Consider the following 14,312-nt stretch of genomic DNA (forward strand, 5'->3'; position numbering starts at 1 on the left):
GTTTAAAAAAATGCATACTTACTATAACCTCTCTGAAACTGTTACCATTTGTCCTCATCCTTCTTGGTTGTTTTTGTTGAAGAAAATACAGTAATTTACAATTGGAACATGAAATTAATTTCACTTGGGCAGAAAATATGAGTCACTGTTCAGTGGAGGTTTAGTAGGTGTCTATTAGTATCATAATAGGTAAAACAAACAAAAATAACTTAGTTTGTATATATTTGTTTCTTGATGTCCCTGTCCTTTGCAGTAACTTGTTTAATGCAAAATGCATTGAAATGTACTGTCCTTTGTAACAGGACACGGCTCTCCTTGTGCATAAGACTATAACTAGAAAGCCTAGTGTGTGAGTGGCAGTCTTTGATGTCAATGAGACTAGAATATTGCTCCTTTCGGCCTAGACCCTTACCTTCGATTAACTGAATAATATCTCAGAATGCAAGACTACCAGGTGCACAGTCTTGCATTAAGGATTTTCACAAGAATTTCTGCTATGAGGTCGGGATCACAGTGTGGAAGAGAGGGTTCAGGGGTGGCATGACTCCGATGTTATGAACCATGAATAATGCAAAGTGCTAGGATGTAGCAGGACTGGTATTTTCAGAAGATATAAAGAATGATAAAGGTATATGCCACCGCATAAGGCACCAGTAAACCTCAGCTGAGGCATGGTGCATGTTTCTAGTCGTTTGTGTTTAAAAAAATGCATAGGTACAGAAGACAGCTAGTGGGGTGATCATGGGAATAGAAATTCAGTTTTACAAAGGTTAAAAGCATTGAGGACTGTGATTACTCTCTGTAAATACATATGAAGAGTAGATACCAGGGAGAGACAGAGCTATTTAAGTTAAAGGATAATACTGGTCCAGGGTCAAAAGAGTGTAATTTCCCCTAAGCCAGGCAATTATGATAAGGTTTCTAACTTCTGGATGGATGAAGATATGGAACAGTCTTTCAGACAAGATAATGGCAGAGGCCCCCTAAATTATTTCAAGAAGAAGCTTGCTTAAATCATGGCAGGAAAAGATAACAGCAAAGGAATGATTCTGAATATTATCAATACGTCTACTATTTATACTGGCTTACCTAATTAATCCCACTGTTCAGGGCTTTTGATGGTCACCTACAACTAAGAAGGAACTGATTTCCTCCCTTTGCTTCTGAGACTTTTTCTCTCCTTTATCTTAATTATAAAAAAAAAAATTGCTACAGCTTGAGATAGGAATCTGATAATATCATTAACAAATAAATAACTAATAATCTGTATAATAAACTAAAAGTATCACTTTTCATTTCTTTTCGAACTTGAAGTCAGTGATAGAAGTGGAGATGCACAAATTAAGTATTTTTACATAAAGTCAGACAATGTCTCTTTCCAGTCAACAGGCACTAATAAAATATTTTTAAATGTTTTACTCATTTTTATCTTTTTAAGAAATCTATGATCCATATTTTAAGTCTAAACAACATGAGAATAATCTGTTACATGTGGTGTCCTAATGCTAAAAATATGGTGAATAAAGATTTGTTGTGAGAGACCTGTGACAGATGATTACGACAGCATTCTTGAAAGAAGAAATACCACTTGCAGCTCTCATAGGAAAAAGTGACTTATTTGGAAACAAAGGAGGATGCAATAGCTTTTCCTCCATCCCATCAGCAGCTTCTGTCCAGGAAAGAATTAACTCAAGATATTAATGTGCGTTAAGAAAGCTCACAGCTGGACTGTTTCTCTCAAGCCTGCTGGTTTGCTCCTCCCTTATATCTCCTCTTATAACTATATACTCATTCAGCAGATGCATGTGCCAAGCCAGTACGCTCTGGGCTTATGTTGACTTGGAAGTGAGAAGGAAACCGCTGTCTGGGGCATTAAGAAACACTACAAATAGTGAGATGCTCTCCCTGGATTTTAGTGTTAACGCAGTGCCCACAGAGCATCCTGATGCAGCCATTGGCATCAACCTTAATCACTGCACTTTGCTCAACTCCTTCATTAAAATCTATTAATAAGAAAAAGAGGTATGTGAAGAATTCAGCTTCCCCCAAGAGTTTCAGCTGACATTCTTTCCCTGCTAATCTAAAGGGAAAGAAAAACATATCAAGAAATAATTCTTAAAACAACTGCATAAAAGGTCTGGCCTCTGTTCCTTTGGGGATTGCAACTCCCTCTGCTGTGTGAGAGTCCTGGGTGCACATTTCTCCCATCCTGCTGCCTGATAAACTAAAATGGCTTCAACGGCAGCATTTTTTGCAGCATTCCTTTTAGTCAATTAAGGAGATACTGATGAATTCCAGTGAGAAAATTCGAAGCTGAGAATGTCACATCTCCTTTAGCTCTGTTTTGCAAATGATGGGCAAAGAGAGATTCTGAATATCCACAGTGGGAGCGGCTGGGCCATAAATCAGAAATACCTTAGTTTTTATCAAAAAATTTCTCTTAGGTAAGCAAAATAGTTGTGGCCTTACAAAACTCTGCCTACCATTACAAATGTTAGAACATAAGTTGCTCATTTGAAAAAAAAAATATATATATAAAAGAAAAGAAACCTTGAAAAGCTGAAGTAATCTTGGTTTTGGCTTAGAGATGCAATTTAGGTTTCATCCTGACTGTAGAGAAACACTTTCCATTCCTGCTCTCTGAGGCTGTACTGATGAGAACTCCGGAGAACTAAGTGTGGGAATGAAAGTTGTGGTGCTACTTTTAGCTGTATGTCCCATATGGGACTAAATCTGTATGGGACAGGAAAAGATAAGATTTAGGGAGCATTTATTGGCTGTGGCATCTCTACTGCTGGAAAACAGTGTTTTGACAGGTAGTTTATTCTCCTCAAAGCAGGGATCGTATCCTTTCTCTGAGCAGAGGTTCCTAACATACATTTGATACTGTTAACTGGGTAGATTACTGAGCGTTGCTTTGCTTTCTACCTCCTCCTTAAAGTAGAAGCCAACAGAATGATCTGGAGAATTCATAATATACCATGCCTTCTCTGCTCCTACTTCCTAACAATTTCATCTCTCTAAGAAAAACCTCTGCTTATACATGCATACAAGGCATTGAGTGCTTCTGCCCTGGCCCAGCACAGTACAGATAGACTTAATTCTCCTCCTGGATCAGGATCTCATTCCTCAGTCCAGGTTGAAGCTCTTCAAGCCCAGCTGATGACAAGATGACAGTAGATTCCGCTCCTGAGATCCAATTTTTCATAAAAGCACTCTGGGCACATGTTCAGACGCAGTTTAAGACACTTAGGAACAAAGTTACAGTGAAAGTCAGGATGGCCAGGGCACATTTTGTATTGGAGTAAGTTCCAACATCACTTAAAGCGCTCTGAAAATGCACCTGAATTTCTGGCTATGTGAGGGAAGTGACAGAAGTCAGGAGTGAACGACCCTGACTGGGGGAAACAGGTAAGTACACACTTCCATCTATTATTATTTAGAAAAACACAAGAATGTAAGACTTCATTACAGGGATTTGAGCATAGAAATACATGTTTTCTGTCACCGAGGCGACACCAGGAGTAAAATGAACGTTGAGACGATTCACTAATCCAAGGAGAGAACGCAGGAAGACGGGCAGGGCCCGGGCAGCCGCCATCAGAAGCGGGACCCTGAGGCCCGGCCACCCCACAAGCGCCGAGCGCTGCCCTTCACCTCCTCGCTGCCCCCTCGTAGGGCTCCTCGGCTTGATCCACCGCCGCAGCGGGTTCTCGCCGCCGGGCTGCGGCCCCGCTCGCCCTGCCAGGCCTCCCCTCAACCTCCGCGTCGGGATTTACCCTCCCGCTCCCACCCCGGGCGGCCGCAGGGCCCTGCCCACAGCGGCTGGGCTGGCGGTACCGGGCCGGGCAACCCCCGGCCCGCCTGCTCGCTGCCGGTGCGGGGCCCGGCCCGGCCCCGGCCCGCTGCGGCACTCACTGGGACGCGGCGGCGGTGGCGCCCGTCTCCATGGCGACCACCACGCTCCGGGGACCTCGCGGGGCTGCCAGGAGGGTGCCTGCACGACGGGGCTGGGGCCGGCTCTCCCCGGATCGCCACCCGGAGGAGAAAGGGGACGTGAGAGACCGGGCAAGGGACGTCTCTGGGGGCCGATGTGCCCACGCCGTCGGGGCTGCCTCAGTTTTGCCCGCTCAGGCGGTGGTGGAGGCCGCCAGCGGGAGGTCCTTCCCGGCCCATATCCCGGAAGGCAGCGCGGCCGCTCTCTCTTTCGCCGCCATCTTGGTTCGCCGCCGTGGGGGTGAGCTGGGGAGCGGCGGCGGGGGATGAAGGGCGGTTGGGGGTTTCCCTCGCCATGGGCCTGTTGGCGGGCCGGGGCTCCCCGGGGCGTTGCGGCTGGTGCCGTGCGGAGCGGGTAGAGGGCGAGATGGTGCCGATGTGCGGCGGATGGTCCCGGCCACAGGCTGAGGCCCGCAGCTGAAGCGGGGCTGCCGCGCCTCTAGCGTCCCGTTCTGTGGGGAAGCGGAGGGGTCCCTTTCCTCCCCTGTGAGGTGGGGCCTGTCCTGGGGATGTTGGCGGCCCTCGTGCCCTCGTCGCCTTGTTCTGGGTAGCCCTCGGCCGGCAGGATGCTCTGGCCCCCGGACCGAGCCTGCGGTAGCTTCTGCTCGCTCGGCTGGACAGAGCTGCTGGCCTGGGATGCTTATGGCTTGTGTGTCGTTTCTAGGCCTTCTGGGACCAGGGCTTCAGGAGGACACCATGACCGGGAGGTGAGTGACCTGTCTCACTGACATGGCTCTCAGCTCGCTGTTACAGTGTACTTTTGACAGGTCTTCTTGCAAACTGAGCATTTCTGAGGGTGTTTTGTTAAAGCTGCGGCAATGGTCCGTTTTCCTGTGGTTGCTCTCATTTTCCATGACAGCTTTTTTTACCCAGTATCCTGCTGGGCCTTCTGTTAAATACCCACAGTTATGTCTCTTTCTTCTGAAGCCTGTGCCTTGAACTGGTTGTAGCAGTTCATATGCTGTGCCACACTTTCCCCAGCCTGTCAATAGATGCAGGGTATTAATGGTGTGTTTGTTCCCAGTGTTTGTGAACCTTCAGTATACAGTAGGGGCTTTGACATACTGTTTCTTTGAGTAATGGTTTACTATGTCATCGAGTTTTCTTACGGGTATAGGCCTTGAGGTGGTAATTGGTGGAGGGATTAAATCTGAATCACAGCTTTTTGTCTTAATATTTATCTGTGGAGTTTATTGTCTGTTGTGCATTGTGGAAGGTAGAACTGGATAGCTTAGTTTAATATTGCTGTATTATGGGACAGTTGCTGGATGCAGTTGAGACAGTCATGGTGTGTACATGATGTGTGGAATGAGCCTTATAATTGCTTTACCTGCATAGTACAGACAGGTCTTTGTCATGAGGAGTTGTTGAGGAGTTTGTGTAATGTCACTTGTCCAGTGCATGTGGGGTGCTGTCTCTCTGGCTGTCCCAGTAGACCACAGTTAATTCCTTTGAGGCTACAAATTAACAGTAGTTAATATCTTCTCCTCTAGCAGTTACTGCAACACAGGAGACTCGATTTCTGTGGTGTTTAGAAAAAAGTGATATTTACTCATAACAGAGTGTTTGCAGACATTTGAAAACCTGACATCTACTAATGTTTGAAGCACTTTGGTTTTCATATGAAGTCTGTAGTGTCAGAAGTTTATAACAAGAAAAAAGATACAAAGTTCTCATAAATATTTCATGTCCAGGTTACTTAGCTTTCTTCTGTTGACTGAATGTGAGGATTTGCAGTAATTAAGTAAAAGCAAAAGCAGTGGGGTTTTTCCTCAGCTAAACTGCTGGTGTGGAAATAGTTTCTAGTGAAACAGCATATTATTTGGTTTTAAATTTGATACATTAGAGTGAATTAAAATTTGTGAATGTTTTCAATGCCTTTAGGCTGTGGTGCAAGGCCATTTTTGCTGGCTACAAACGTGGCCTCCGAAACCAGCGGGAGCACACTGCCCTTCTGAAAATCGAAGGTGTTTATGCCCGTCAGGAGACAGACTTCTACTTGGGCAAGAGGTGTGCCTATGTATACAAAGCTAAAAAGTAAGTCACTTTTTATTGTTACTCTAAATTAGCCAACACCTATATCAGCTTTTGCAAATGCCATTATATGAGCAGTCTGTTTATTGAGCTTTTATTAGAACAAAAATAAATTGGGCTCAATTTATTAATAGAATGTCTATGGAGAACCATGTACACCAGTTTCCTGGGTTAGTTTCGTTAAAGTCCTTGGTTATTTTTGCTATGTGTTTTTGCCTATGTGTTCTTAATTCAGATCATAATATCATGTGAAATAAACGTTCACGGTTATAAGTGATATGTTAGAGAGCAAATGGGATGAGAAACAAATTTTGCCTGAGTCTGGCAAAAACTGAAGGCGACTTGATAGAGTAAATTGAAGTGAGGTCAATTTGTGTCAAGTACTGTGAGCTATTGAGTTACTTTAACAGCAGAATTATTTTGTGAAGCCTCGAGGAATTTCTCTGCTGGCTTTTCTGTGCCCGTGTCAGAGCACTGTCACTTCTGCTCTGCTGGCATTGGTGGAGGCCTTAAGAACAGTTACTTATTACCTTCCACTTTTTTCTTTGAGTGTGGTTGTTACAGTTCAGATGTGGGAGTTCAGATATGGGAATTGCCGTGAATAAAATTGATCAGACTGTTAGCTTGACCACCATCATTTCCAAGATGGCATATGGCTTTTCTTCTAAAGCGGTTTTTTGCAGTCCGTCCCAATGGCTTAGGCTTCTCCTACCTTTGGTGTGTCTGGAGAAATCTTACAAATAAGATGTTGCATTTTCTTTGGAGTTGAAATTGATGAGTTTTCAGTTTGGTCATACTAGCATCAGTGTTTTCCAAATTTTTAAGCTTTGTAGCTTGTTAATAGTTGTCCAGTGGAGCTTCTGATAAATTACAAGCTGCCATACTTACCCATTTGGAAGGTATAGTGAAAATCCCAGGCCTAGCAAATTTCACAGGTAAATAAAAGTGGAAGGTGGTCCAATTAAAGTTAGCTGTGGAATAAAGTTATGGAAGTGCCTTAAAGAGGCTGCATTGTCTGCCCCGTCACTGGTCAGTCCTGTACGGAGCGTTTGCTGGTGTGCTCAGCAGTTCTTTTCCTCTCTTTCCTCAGCAACACTGTAACCCCTGGTGGCAAGCCCAACAGGACACGAGTGATCTGGGGGAAGGTAACCCGCGCCCATGGGAACAGCGGCATGGTTCGTGCCAAGTTCCGCTCCAACCTTCCCGCCAAGGCCATTGGACACAGAATCCGGGTGGTAAGTGGATTTAATTTGGCAACAAGATATTTATGGGCAGTTTCAGGGTGCCTTTTAATCCCACGTAGTATGAGGGAAAACTTGAACTATGGTTTTGTTCTGTTGCTGTTCTGTATTCAACATGGCTTTTTGATAAGTGCTTCTTTTGGAGCTAGGAGAGGTTTATAGCTGGCGGGTTGTGCTGTGGGGGCTTGTCTTGTTGTCAAGGGTTTTGTATGCTAGCTCATGTTGTCTGGAAAGGCTCTTCAAGTTCCAGGACTTTTCCTCAGCTCCCTTCTAAAGCTATCTTGACTTCTTTTCCCTGAATCTTGTACATGTATTTTTGCACCCTCCTACTCCAGTTCCTACCTGTTGACAGACTTTTCTGCTGCCTCCCAGATGTTTTAACTGAGGGCTGTGCTGTCTTGACCTGTACGCTAGGACCTGGTTTAGCCACAAGACTTCAATGAGACTGTCCCTCTAGGTCCATCACCCAGAGTTCTGATGCAATATCTTCCTAGTAATGTTGCTACACTTTTTCATTCTTGCACCTCTTCTCTGTAAATGCGGGGCGTTGCTTTTACAGTAGTCGAAGAGATTGATGATCTAGATTGTAACTGCAAAACTTGTGTTTCAAATAGTACGGTCCAGCCACAGGATTTCTAACATGATTCTATTCTTGTCTTTTACAGATGCTGTATCCATCTAGGATCTAAATTTTTATTGGAAATAAAATGGAGAATCTGTTTAATTTTTGTACATTTCTATTTTTATCCCCTCCACCTATTTTGAGGGACTTCGTCCTTTTTTAGTAGCATATCAGAATTCACAGCACAGGGATGGAGTAGTGACTCTAAGCTAGACGATGAGATGGAGATTCAACCCATGCTTGGCAAGGCATTGTAGAGCAGACTACATTCTAAAGACAGATAACTGGCAGCCTTTACTGTGACCTATCTGTACCTCCCATCATGGAATCTGAATGGTTTGTGGGGCTAAGCAATAAATGTTTACAACCTCATAAATTGTGCACACAAGCTTTATATAGAACATGAGAAATACTTCCTTGCCTACCTACTAGAGGGAGACTTCTTACTCCTGCTTCTCTTGTACTTGGCGATGACTGCTGTTGAGACAAAGCTGTGTAATGGGACACTAAATCTTGGCAGGTGTAAGTCCTAGCTCACATCTAAAAATAGTGATTCTAGTAGAATCGCAAAGAATGAGACCATATGTACCTGGGCATCATGTGTGCCTGTAGCATCTGCTCTGTGAAATTTATTTAGACATGTTTTCATCACACAACTCTGTAGTGCCTGAGTGTTAATACTTGCTGGTTTCTTGGCCAGCCTTATCGCAGTATATAATGTGGGGTGGGGAGGATCCTTATATCAGGCTAGTGTATCACTTCCATGAGTTCTTCAAGGCTTGTTGAACAAGAAGGTGGTGAAAAATTAATTTAAAGGTTCTTAAAGTGCAAGTCTCAGAGCTTCTTAGTACACCCCTCAAGAACACTGGGTAATTCTAAGGGAGGTTTCAGGCAGCTGCAGGTTGGGATGGTTACTGCTGATGTCACAGTCCCAGAATGACACATTGATACCCTGGGCAGTTGATGCCACTGATTCCATGTAGTTGTTCCGTCATTTGGAGAGCATCCCTAGTCAGTGAGGCAGGTGAGTTGTTGCCCTAGCTTTCCCTCCGTCCCACTCCAGTGCAGGTCCCTCCTTCCCCGTAAAAGCTTCCCTTTCCCCCGATCCCGCTGTCTGCAGCGGCAGGGAGCCCTCTGAGCTGGGGGCTTTGCTTATCTCCTGCAGTGGGCGGCTATTTTGTAACTAATCCTCTTCCTTCTGAAGGCGGTGGAGTAGTTGTGTGTTCAGAGTACGTTACTGGGTAAATTCTTTTGAATGGCAATTCAAGCAAAAACTGGACCTGGCTACTCAGCTCTGGTATAGAAATTATTTCACTGGACTTGCTTCAACAACTAAATCTGCTACTGCTGTCTCCAACAGCAGGAGAGCGCTTGCAGTGGAAAGCTGCATTTTTTTTAACGTGTGGAGAGAAACGGCAGTTTACGGGATGCTGGGTCAGGCCAAGCAGGGCTTTAGTCTTCCGCAAATACCCACAGGTTGTACACATAGGATTCAAAGCAGGATGGGGTGGAATACAAATTTCCAGTTTGGGGCATTACCAGAGGAAGGAGGAGGAAATGTAGTGGGCAAATTGGACTGTAACAGCAGGTTCATAGGACTGTGGTCCCCATAGTGTGGTTGGATTCTGCTAATGAGAAGGTAAGAAGCCCAAAAATAGGTAATGATGCCTTTTCTCGCCCCTTTCATCTTTTTCTACTGTACCAGATGGCTGAGGTACAAAGCCTGTTCCTGGGAGGTCCAACATCAAATAGCATATGCCAAAAATTTTTGAATCTTTGTGTCAAAGCTCTGTTTCCTTTCACATTCATTTGGTCTCACAAAAATTGGTGTGTTTGCTTGCACGTGGTGGCTGCTGAGAGCAGCAGGTGTAGCCTGTTTCAAGGCCTGTGTGGTGCAAGTGCCTTTGTTGCAGCAAACCCCTTCCACTCCTTTCCCCAGCAGTACAGTAAAACGACTTGTGTGGGAGGAAGCTATGGCATCAGAGGAGCCTGCTGTCTGCTCCTTCGTGGACCAAACCACCTGGGAACTCCTCAACCTGCTGGACATAGCAGGGAGGCAGAATGGACAGGTGCTGGTGATGGAGGTGGACGATGACAACGTGAGAGCTCCCTCAGTGCTGGTGGATTTTGCCCAGGACCTGTGTGGCACAGCTGACATCAGGGCTAAACTACAGCAGGCAGAGAGGATGGAAGAGGAGGAGGAGGAGGAGGTTCGACCACATCTGGTTTTTATGCTGTGGCAAGCCACTGTGTTGAAGCAGCTGATGCGGTGGGATCACCTGGATGAGGCCCTCTGGGATGTGAGGAACCTCCTCCCCTGCCTGCCGGACGTGCTGGTGCTTGTGCTGATCCATCCAGCCCCCCAGGAGCAGCTGGACCAGGCAATGGGAGCGCTTAGGAGAATGCAGTGTCTGCTGGATGGGGCCTGGCAACTGGTGGTGGAGGCAGCGGTTTACAGCCCAGGCCAGCCTGATGGTATCCTGGAGGCAAAGAAAGCTGCGTGTAGAGCACTGAGAGAAGTCTTAAACTGCCATGAAGGTATCGTGGGACATAGCTAAACACAGGGGCAAGGGAGAAAGAGACAGGCTTTTTGGAAACAAAAACATGCTCAGGGTGGGGCATGGAAGGGTCTGAGGGACAGTGTAGACCAAAGTGATGCTTGGTGTCTGGGTTCAGATATGGGAGGGAAGATAAGCTGGACCTTGCAGGCAAAGTGAGCTGGAAATGAGAATGAGGGCTTAAGTGCTAGGATGGGGATGGACAATGTGGTCTGAGCCAACTGTGTGTTCTCTTCCAAGTTGGACAGTGGTGGCTCTTGCTCGTTGCCCCAAAACACATGTGGCTACAGAGATGCTGCTGAGTGTAAGAACTGCAGTCCTGACTCCACCACTGGGGCTTTCTGTGATTATGTTAACAGCTCCATGGTCTCACTGATCCTGCGAGGGATGTGCCAACTTTTTTGGCTGAGCCATAGTCTAAAGCTTTGACCAGGATGATGCCTGCTGTTCTTCTGTCATGTGCGTTTCTTCCCCTAGAAGTCAACTCTCGGGGCCCATTTATTGTTTCTCTCCCAGAGTTCAGCTACTGCTGTGCTCTGCCTGAACATATGCGACACAAGGTATCGAAGACGTCTGGAGAATGAATTCCCCTGGGCAGCAGAATCTGGCAGGTTGGTTTTAGCACTGTTCACCTGGATGTCCCTTTGTAGAAATACTTCTCTCCTGGCGCCTTGCTTGTCTGCCCAGTCCTTCTGCACAGACATGATTCAGTATGTGGCTGCTGCCAGAAGGGGACACTGCACCCTCAGCATCACTCTGTCCTTGCTACAAAGCTCAGATGTCTTTCCTGCATTGGCTGAACAGTCTACCCCAGGAAGCTTCTATCAAAAATCACTGAGTTTCTGCTTTGTATGAAATGCCTTACTCGAATATCAAAATGTCCCCGAGAAACCTGCTGGGCTGTCCCCCGGAAACCAGCTGTCAACAGAGAGGGAGTGAGAGCAGGCCGGTTGCCTCTGGATTTTAGACTGTCCCAAAACTGAGTAGTGAAGGAAACCCAGAGGTAAGACCTAAGACTGCTTTTTCCCAGGAGAGCCTGAATGCAGGGGTCTTTGGTAGTTCTTATCAGCACAAAGCTCCTGAAATTCCCCAGGGTTCTTCGTAGTCACAGGATGGTGGGAGAGCAAACTCTGCTGCCCTCTCTTGCTTATTGGACAAGATGCTGCAAACAAGATGAAGGTCCGTCTCCCAGTGCAGTGCTATTTGCCGTTAGTGCAACAGCCTTTCTCAAGCTACTGCCCTCACATCGGAATAGTTGAAGGGTCTGGGATGAGTTGTCTAAACTTGTTACACTGATCCATGGGATCCTTCCCACTTACCCTGATGGAAGGACCTGGGGATGGTTATGTGCATGGCATGCTCAGCAGCTCGCTGTTTCACAGGCAGCTGCTCCAGGTGAGCCTGGTAGCTCAGTGTGGTGTGTCTGGGCACGCGACACTTTGCTGTCATCCATGCTATGTTTTCATGCTTGCTGCCTGAGCAGCCCATGAATGTCCAGTCCCTTCAATACGATGGGTGAAAGAAGCTTGCTATATCTCGATCCACACTCCACTGAGAGCTATAGATCCGGGTCTGAGTGCTGGCTTATGGAGGTGTCAGCACAGCTCTTGTGGGAGGACTGAGAGTGGTGTGGGCTGAACCTGCAGCATGTTTAGGGCTGAGAATCAGTTGGAGTGAGGATGGTCCTGTTCTGTGCCCGAGTGCAGACTGACACTGCTGAGCACTTCGTAACAGGAAATCAGTTAGCATCCTCTTCAAGCTAGAGGCACTGCAAGTAAAACAGTACATTCATGTTCGCTTCTCCTCATTCCTGGGCAAAAAAGAAAAAAAATCTATGCAGATGAAAACCCAACATTTAGCCAACTGTCCGTTAAAGCAGCTATTGCAGGGAGCTGACCTTACATACAAGTGGGTGCCAATAGACATCCAGCAGGTTGAATTACTGGGATGGGTTATTTTGGATGGGAGCAACTGTGGGAACAATAGATTATTTTTGTTTCTAAGGCCAATGGCCCATATAATAGCTGAACTCATTTTCCATCCTCTCTGGGCATGGCAAGGCACTATGATTAGCTGCACGTTTATGCATTGGGAGTTTATATGCATTTCTTCTCTTTTTTTTTTTTACAGATCTTGTATCCACCTAAGCTCTTAACTATCACCAAAAGAAGTATTAAAAACCTGGTATTTATTTCATTTCCCTGTGTGTCTGTGTCTACCTATAAGCTTTAAAGCTGTACATCAAAGACTATCAAAAAACCCTGCTGAAGCTGCAGGTTTGTGCAATATAGTATGGAAGGGGTGGAATTTGAGGGTGGTACAGAGCCAACATTTCTCAGGGAGATGGTCCTCCAGGTTATTTTTCAAATATGGGTTCTTTACACATCCTTAAGGACAGTGTGGCTTTACAAAGCAAAACAACCTTGCTGTAGGTGTTTGGGTGGTGCTGGTGCTTGGCAGCCTCTTGGATGAGGTGCTGGTTCTGTGAAAAAACCTGCTTTAAAGGATGGGGGGAAAATTACCTTGTCTAGTTGTCTAAACATAATTATAACACAGTTGACCCAATTCCTCTCTTGTGGAAAAGGCTTTCCATGGGCAATTGGGCATCTTAAGATAAATTGCCCCTTTTGTTGGAGAGGGCACTTTTTTTGATCAACCTGATGCAGAAATAGTTCTCTTGAGTCAATGCGAGATGTGTACAGTTCAGGCAGTTTGTGAGTGAAGAAAGTTTTGCTTTAAGAGACTCCTGATCAGCACATTAGGACATCCTTAAAGCAAGTAGTCATGATGAGGTCCTGTGTTTGTATTATTTCCTGTAGCATCTGAAACGTGGTTAACCAACCAAATCCAAGCACAGTCCATGCAGCGCTCTCAAGCTTCTCCTCTGGCAGCATGTTGGTGCTGTGTCCAAGCACTTCTGTGTGGGATGGTGTGCAGCACCATCAAGCACTGCTGGTGGAAGGGGAAGCTCTGAGGCACCTGAAATCCTGGCTAGGATCTGGGAGCACAGGGGTGCACTGCAGGGGCAAGTGATGTAGCCAAAGGGATGTGTGTCTGGGACGGGGAGGAGTGTGGTTACCCGGACAGCAGAGGAAGAGAGGAGGCAGAATGTTATGGGTGCTCTTAAGCTGCATCCATGCTTCATTCTCCAGCTAATCCTGGGTGGATATACGGGCGTCTTGGAGTTCCCTGCTCCTGCTGTGGCTGCTCCCCCAACCTGCTGCCGTCCAACAAAGGCAAGTCATGGGAGAGCTGCTTTTTAAATGTTGAATGTCCTTCTCATTTTGATTAATGCAGGGTTGGCAAATTTTCGTGCAATGTCTCTGCTGCCAGGCTAGCAGGAGCACTGTGATCCAGCAAAGCACAAACAAGCAGCTGTGGCCTGAAACCTCTCCAGCCAGCTCAGCTACAGCCCAAAGAGGAGATGCACCAGCAAGCATTAGGAGCACTGCTGCATGGCCCAGAAGTCTGCCAAGGGCAACAGATCTCTTCCCAGGACAGAGGAGAACGACCTGCTCTGCTCAGCTGGCATCACACACTATGAGAGCAGGAGGGAGCGGCTGTTCTGTGGGCTCCTGGCATATGAGTGTCTGAGTACTACCTCTGGAAGATCTTGACCAATACAACACCTGAGCCAAGCTTTGCCATCCAGACCAAGCTTTGCCTATTTCCAGAACACCCTTGCCTAGCCCTGCTCCTCCCTGATCTGGCACATGCTGCCTACGTGCCAGGGCAAAGTCCAACTGCCCTTTGGTGCCCTGTAGTGTACCAGAAGGGCACTTCACCGGCTGGTTGTCTGTGGCCTCTTTCAGGGCTCAGCATTGTCAAACCAGGCAGATCCAAACCCACCCGCTCTGCCCA

At 46.5% G+C, this 14,312-nt stretch overlaps 1 protein-coding gene across 1 annotated transcript; it reads left to right on the forward strand.

Annotated features, from left to right (window-relative positions):
* The first annotated feature begins 4,205 nt into the window (after window positions 1-4,205).
* On the forward strand, window positions 4,206-7,995 carry RPL35A (ribosomal protein L35a). The gene is made up of 5 exons (XM_059822710.1): window positions 4,206-4,237; window positions 4,661-4,703; window positions 5,881-6,033; window positions 7,121-7,265; window positions 7,937-7,995. The coding sequence occupies exons 2-5, from the start codon at window positions 4,693-4,695 to the stop codon at window positions 7,958-7,960; spliced, it is 333 nt and encodes a 110-aa protein (XP_059678693.1). The 5' UTR covers window positions 4,206-4,237; window positions 4,661-4,692; the 3' UTR covers window positions 7,961-7,995.
* The last annotated feature ends 6,317 nt before the right edge of the window (window positions 7,996-14,312 follow it).

The sequence above is a fragment of the Gavia stellata genome, chromosome 11, assembly GCF_030936135.1.
Source record: "Gavia stellata isolate bGavSte3 chromosome 11, bGavSte3.hap2, whole genome shotgun sequence".
Lineage (NCBI taxonomy): Eukaryota > Metazoa > Chordata > Aves > Gaviiformes > Gaviidae > Gavia > Gavia stellata.

Excerpts from the sequence above, each read along its gene's own strand:
- RPL35A (XM_059822710.1), top strand. Across the intron at positions 6,034-7,120 it reads TATGTATACAAAGCTAAAAA|CAACACTGTAACCCCTGGTG; the intron begins GTAAGTCACTTT and ends CTCTTTCCTCAG. Across the intron at positions 7,266-7,936 it reads TTGGACACAGAATCCGGGTG|ATGCTGTATCCATCTAGGAT; the intron begins GTAAGTGGATTT and ends TGTCTTTTACAG.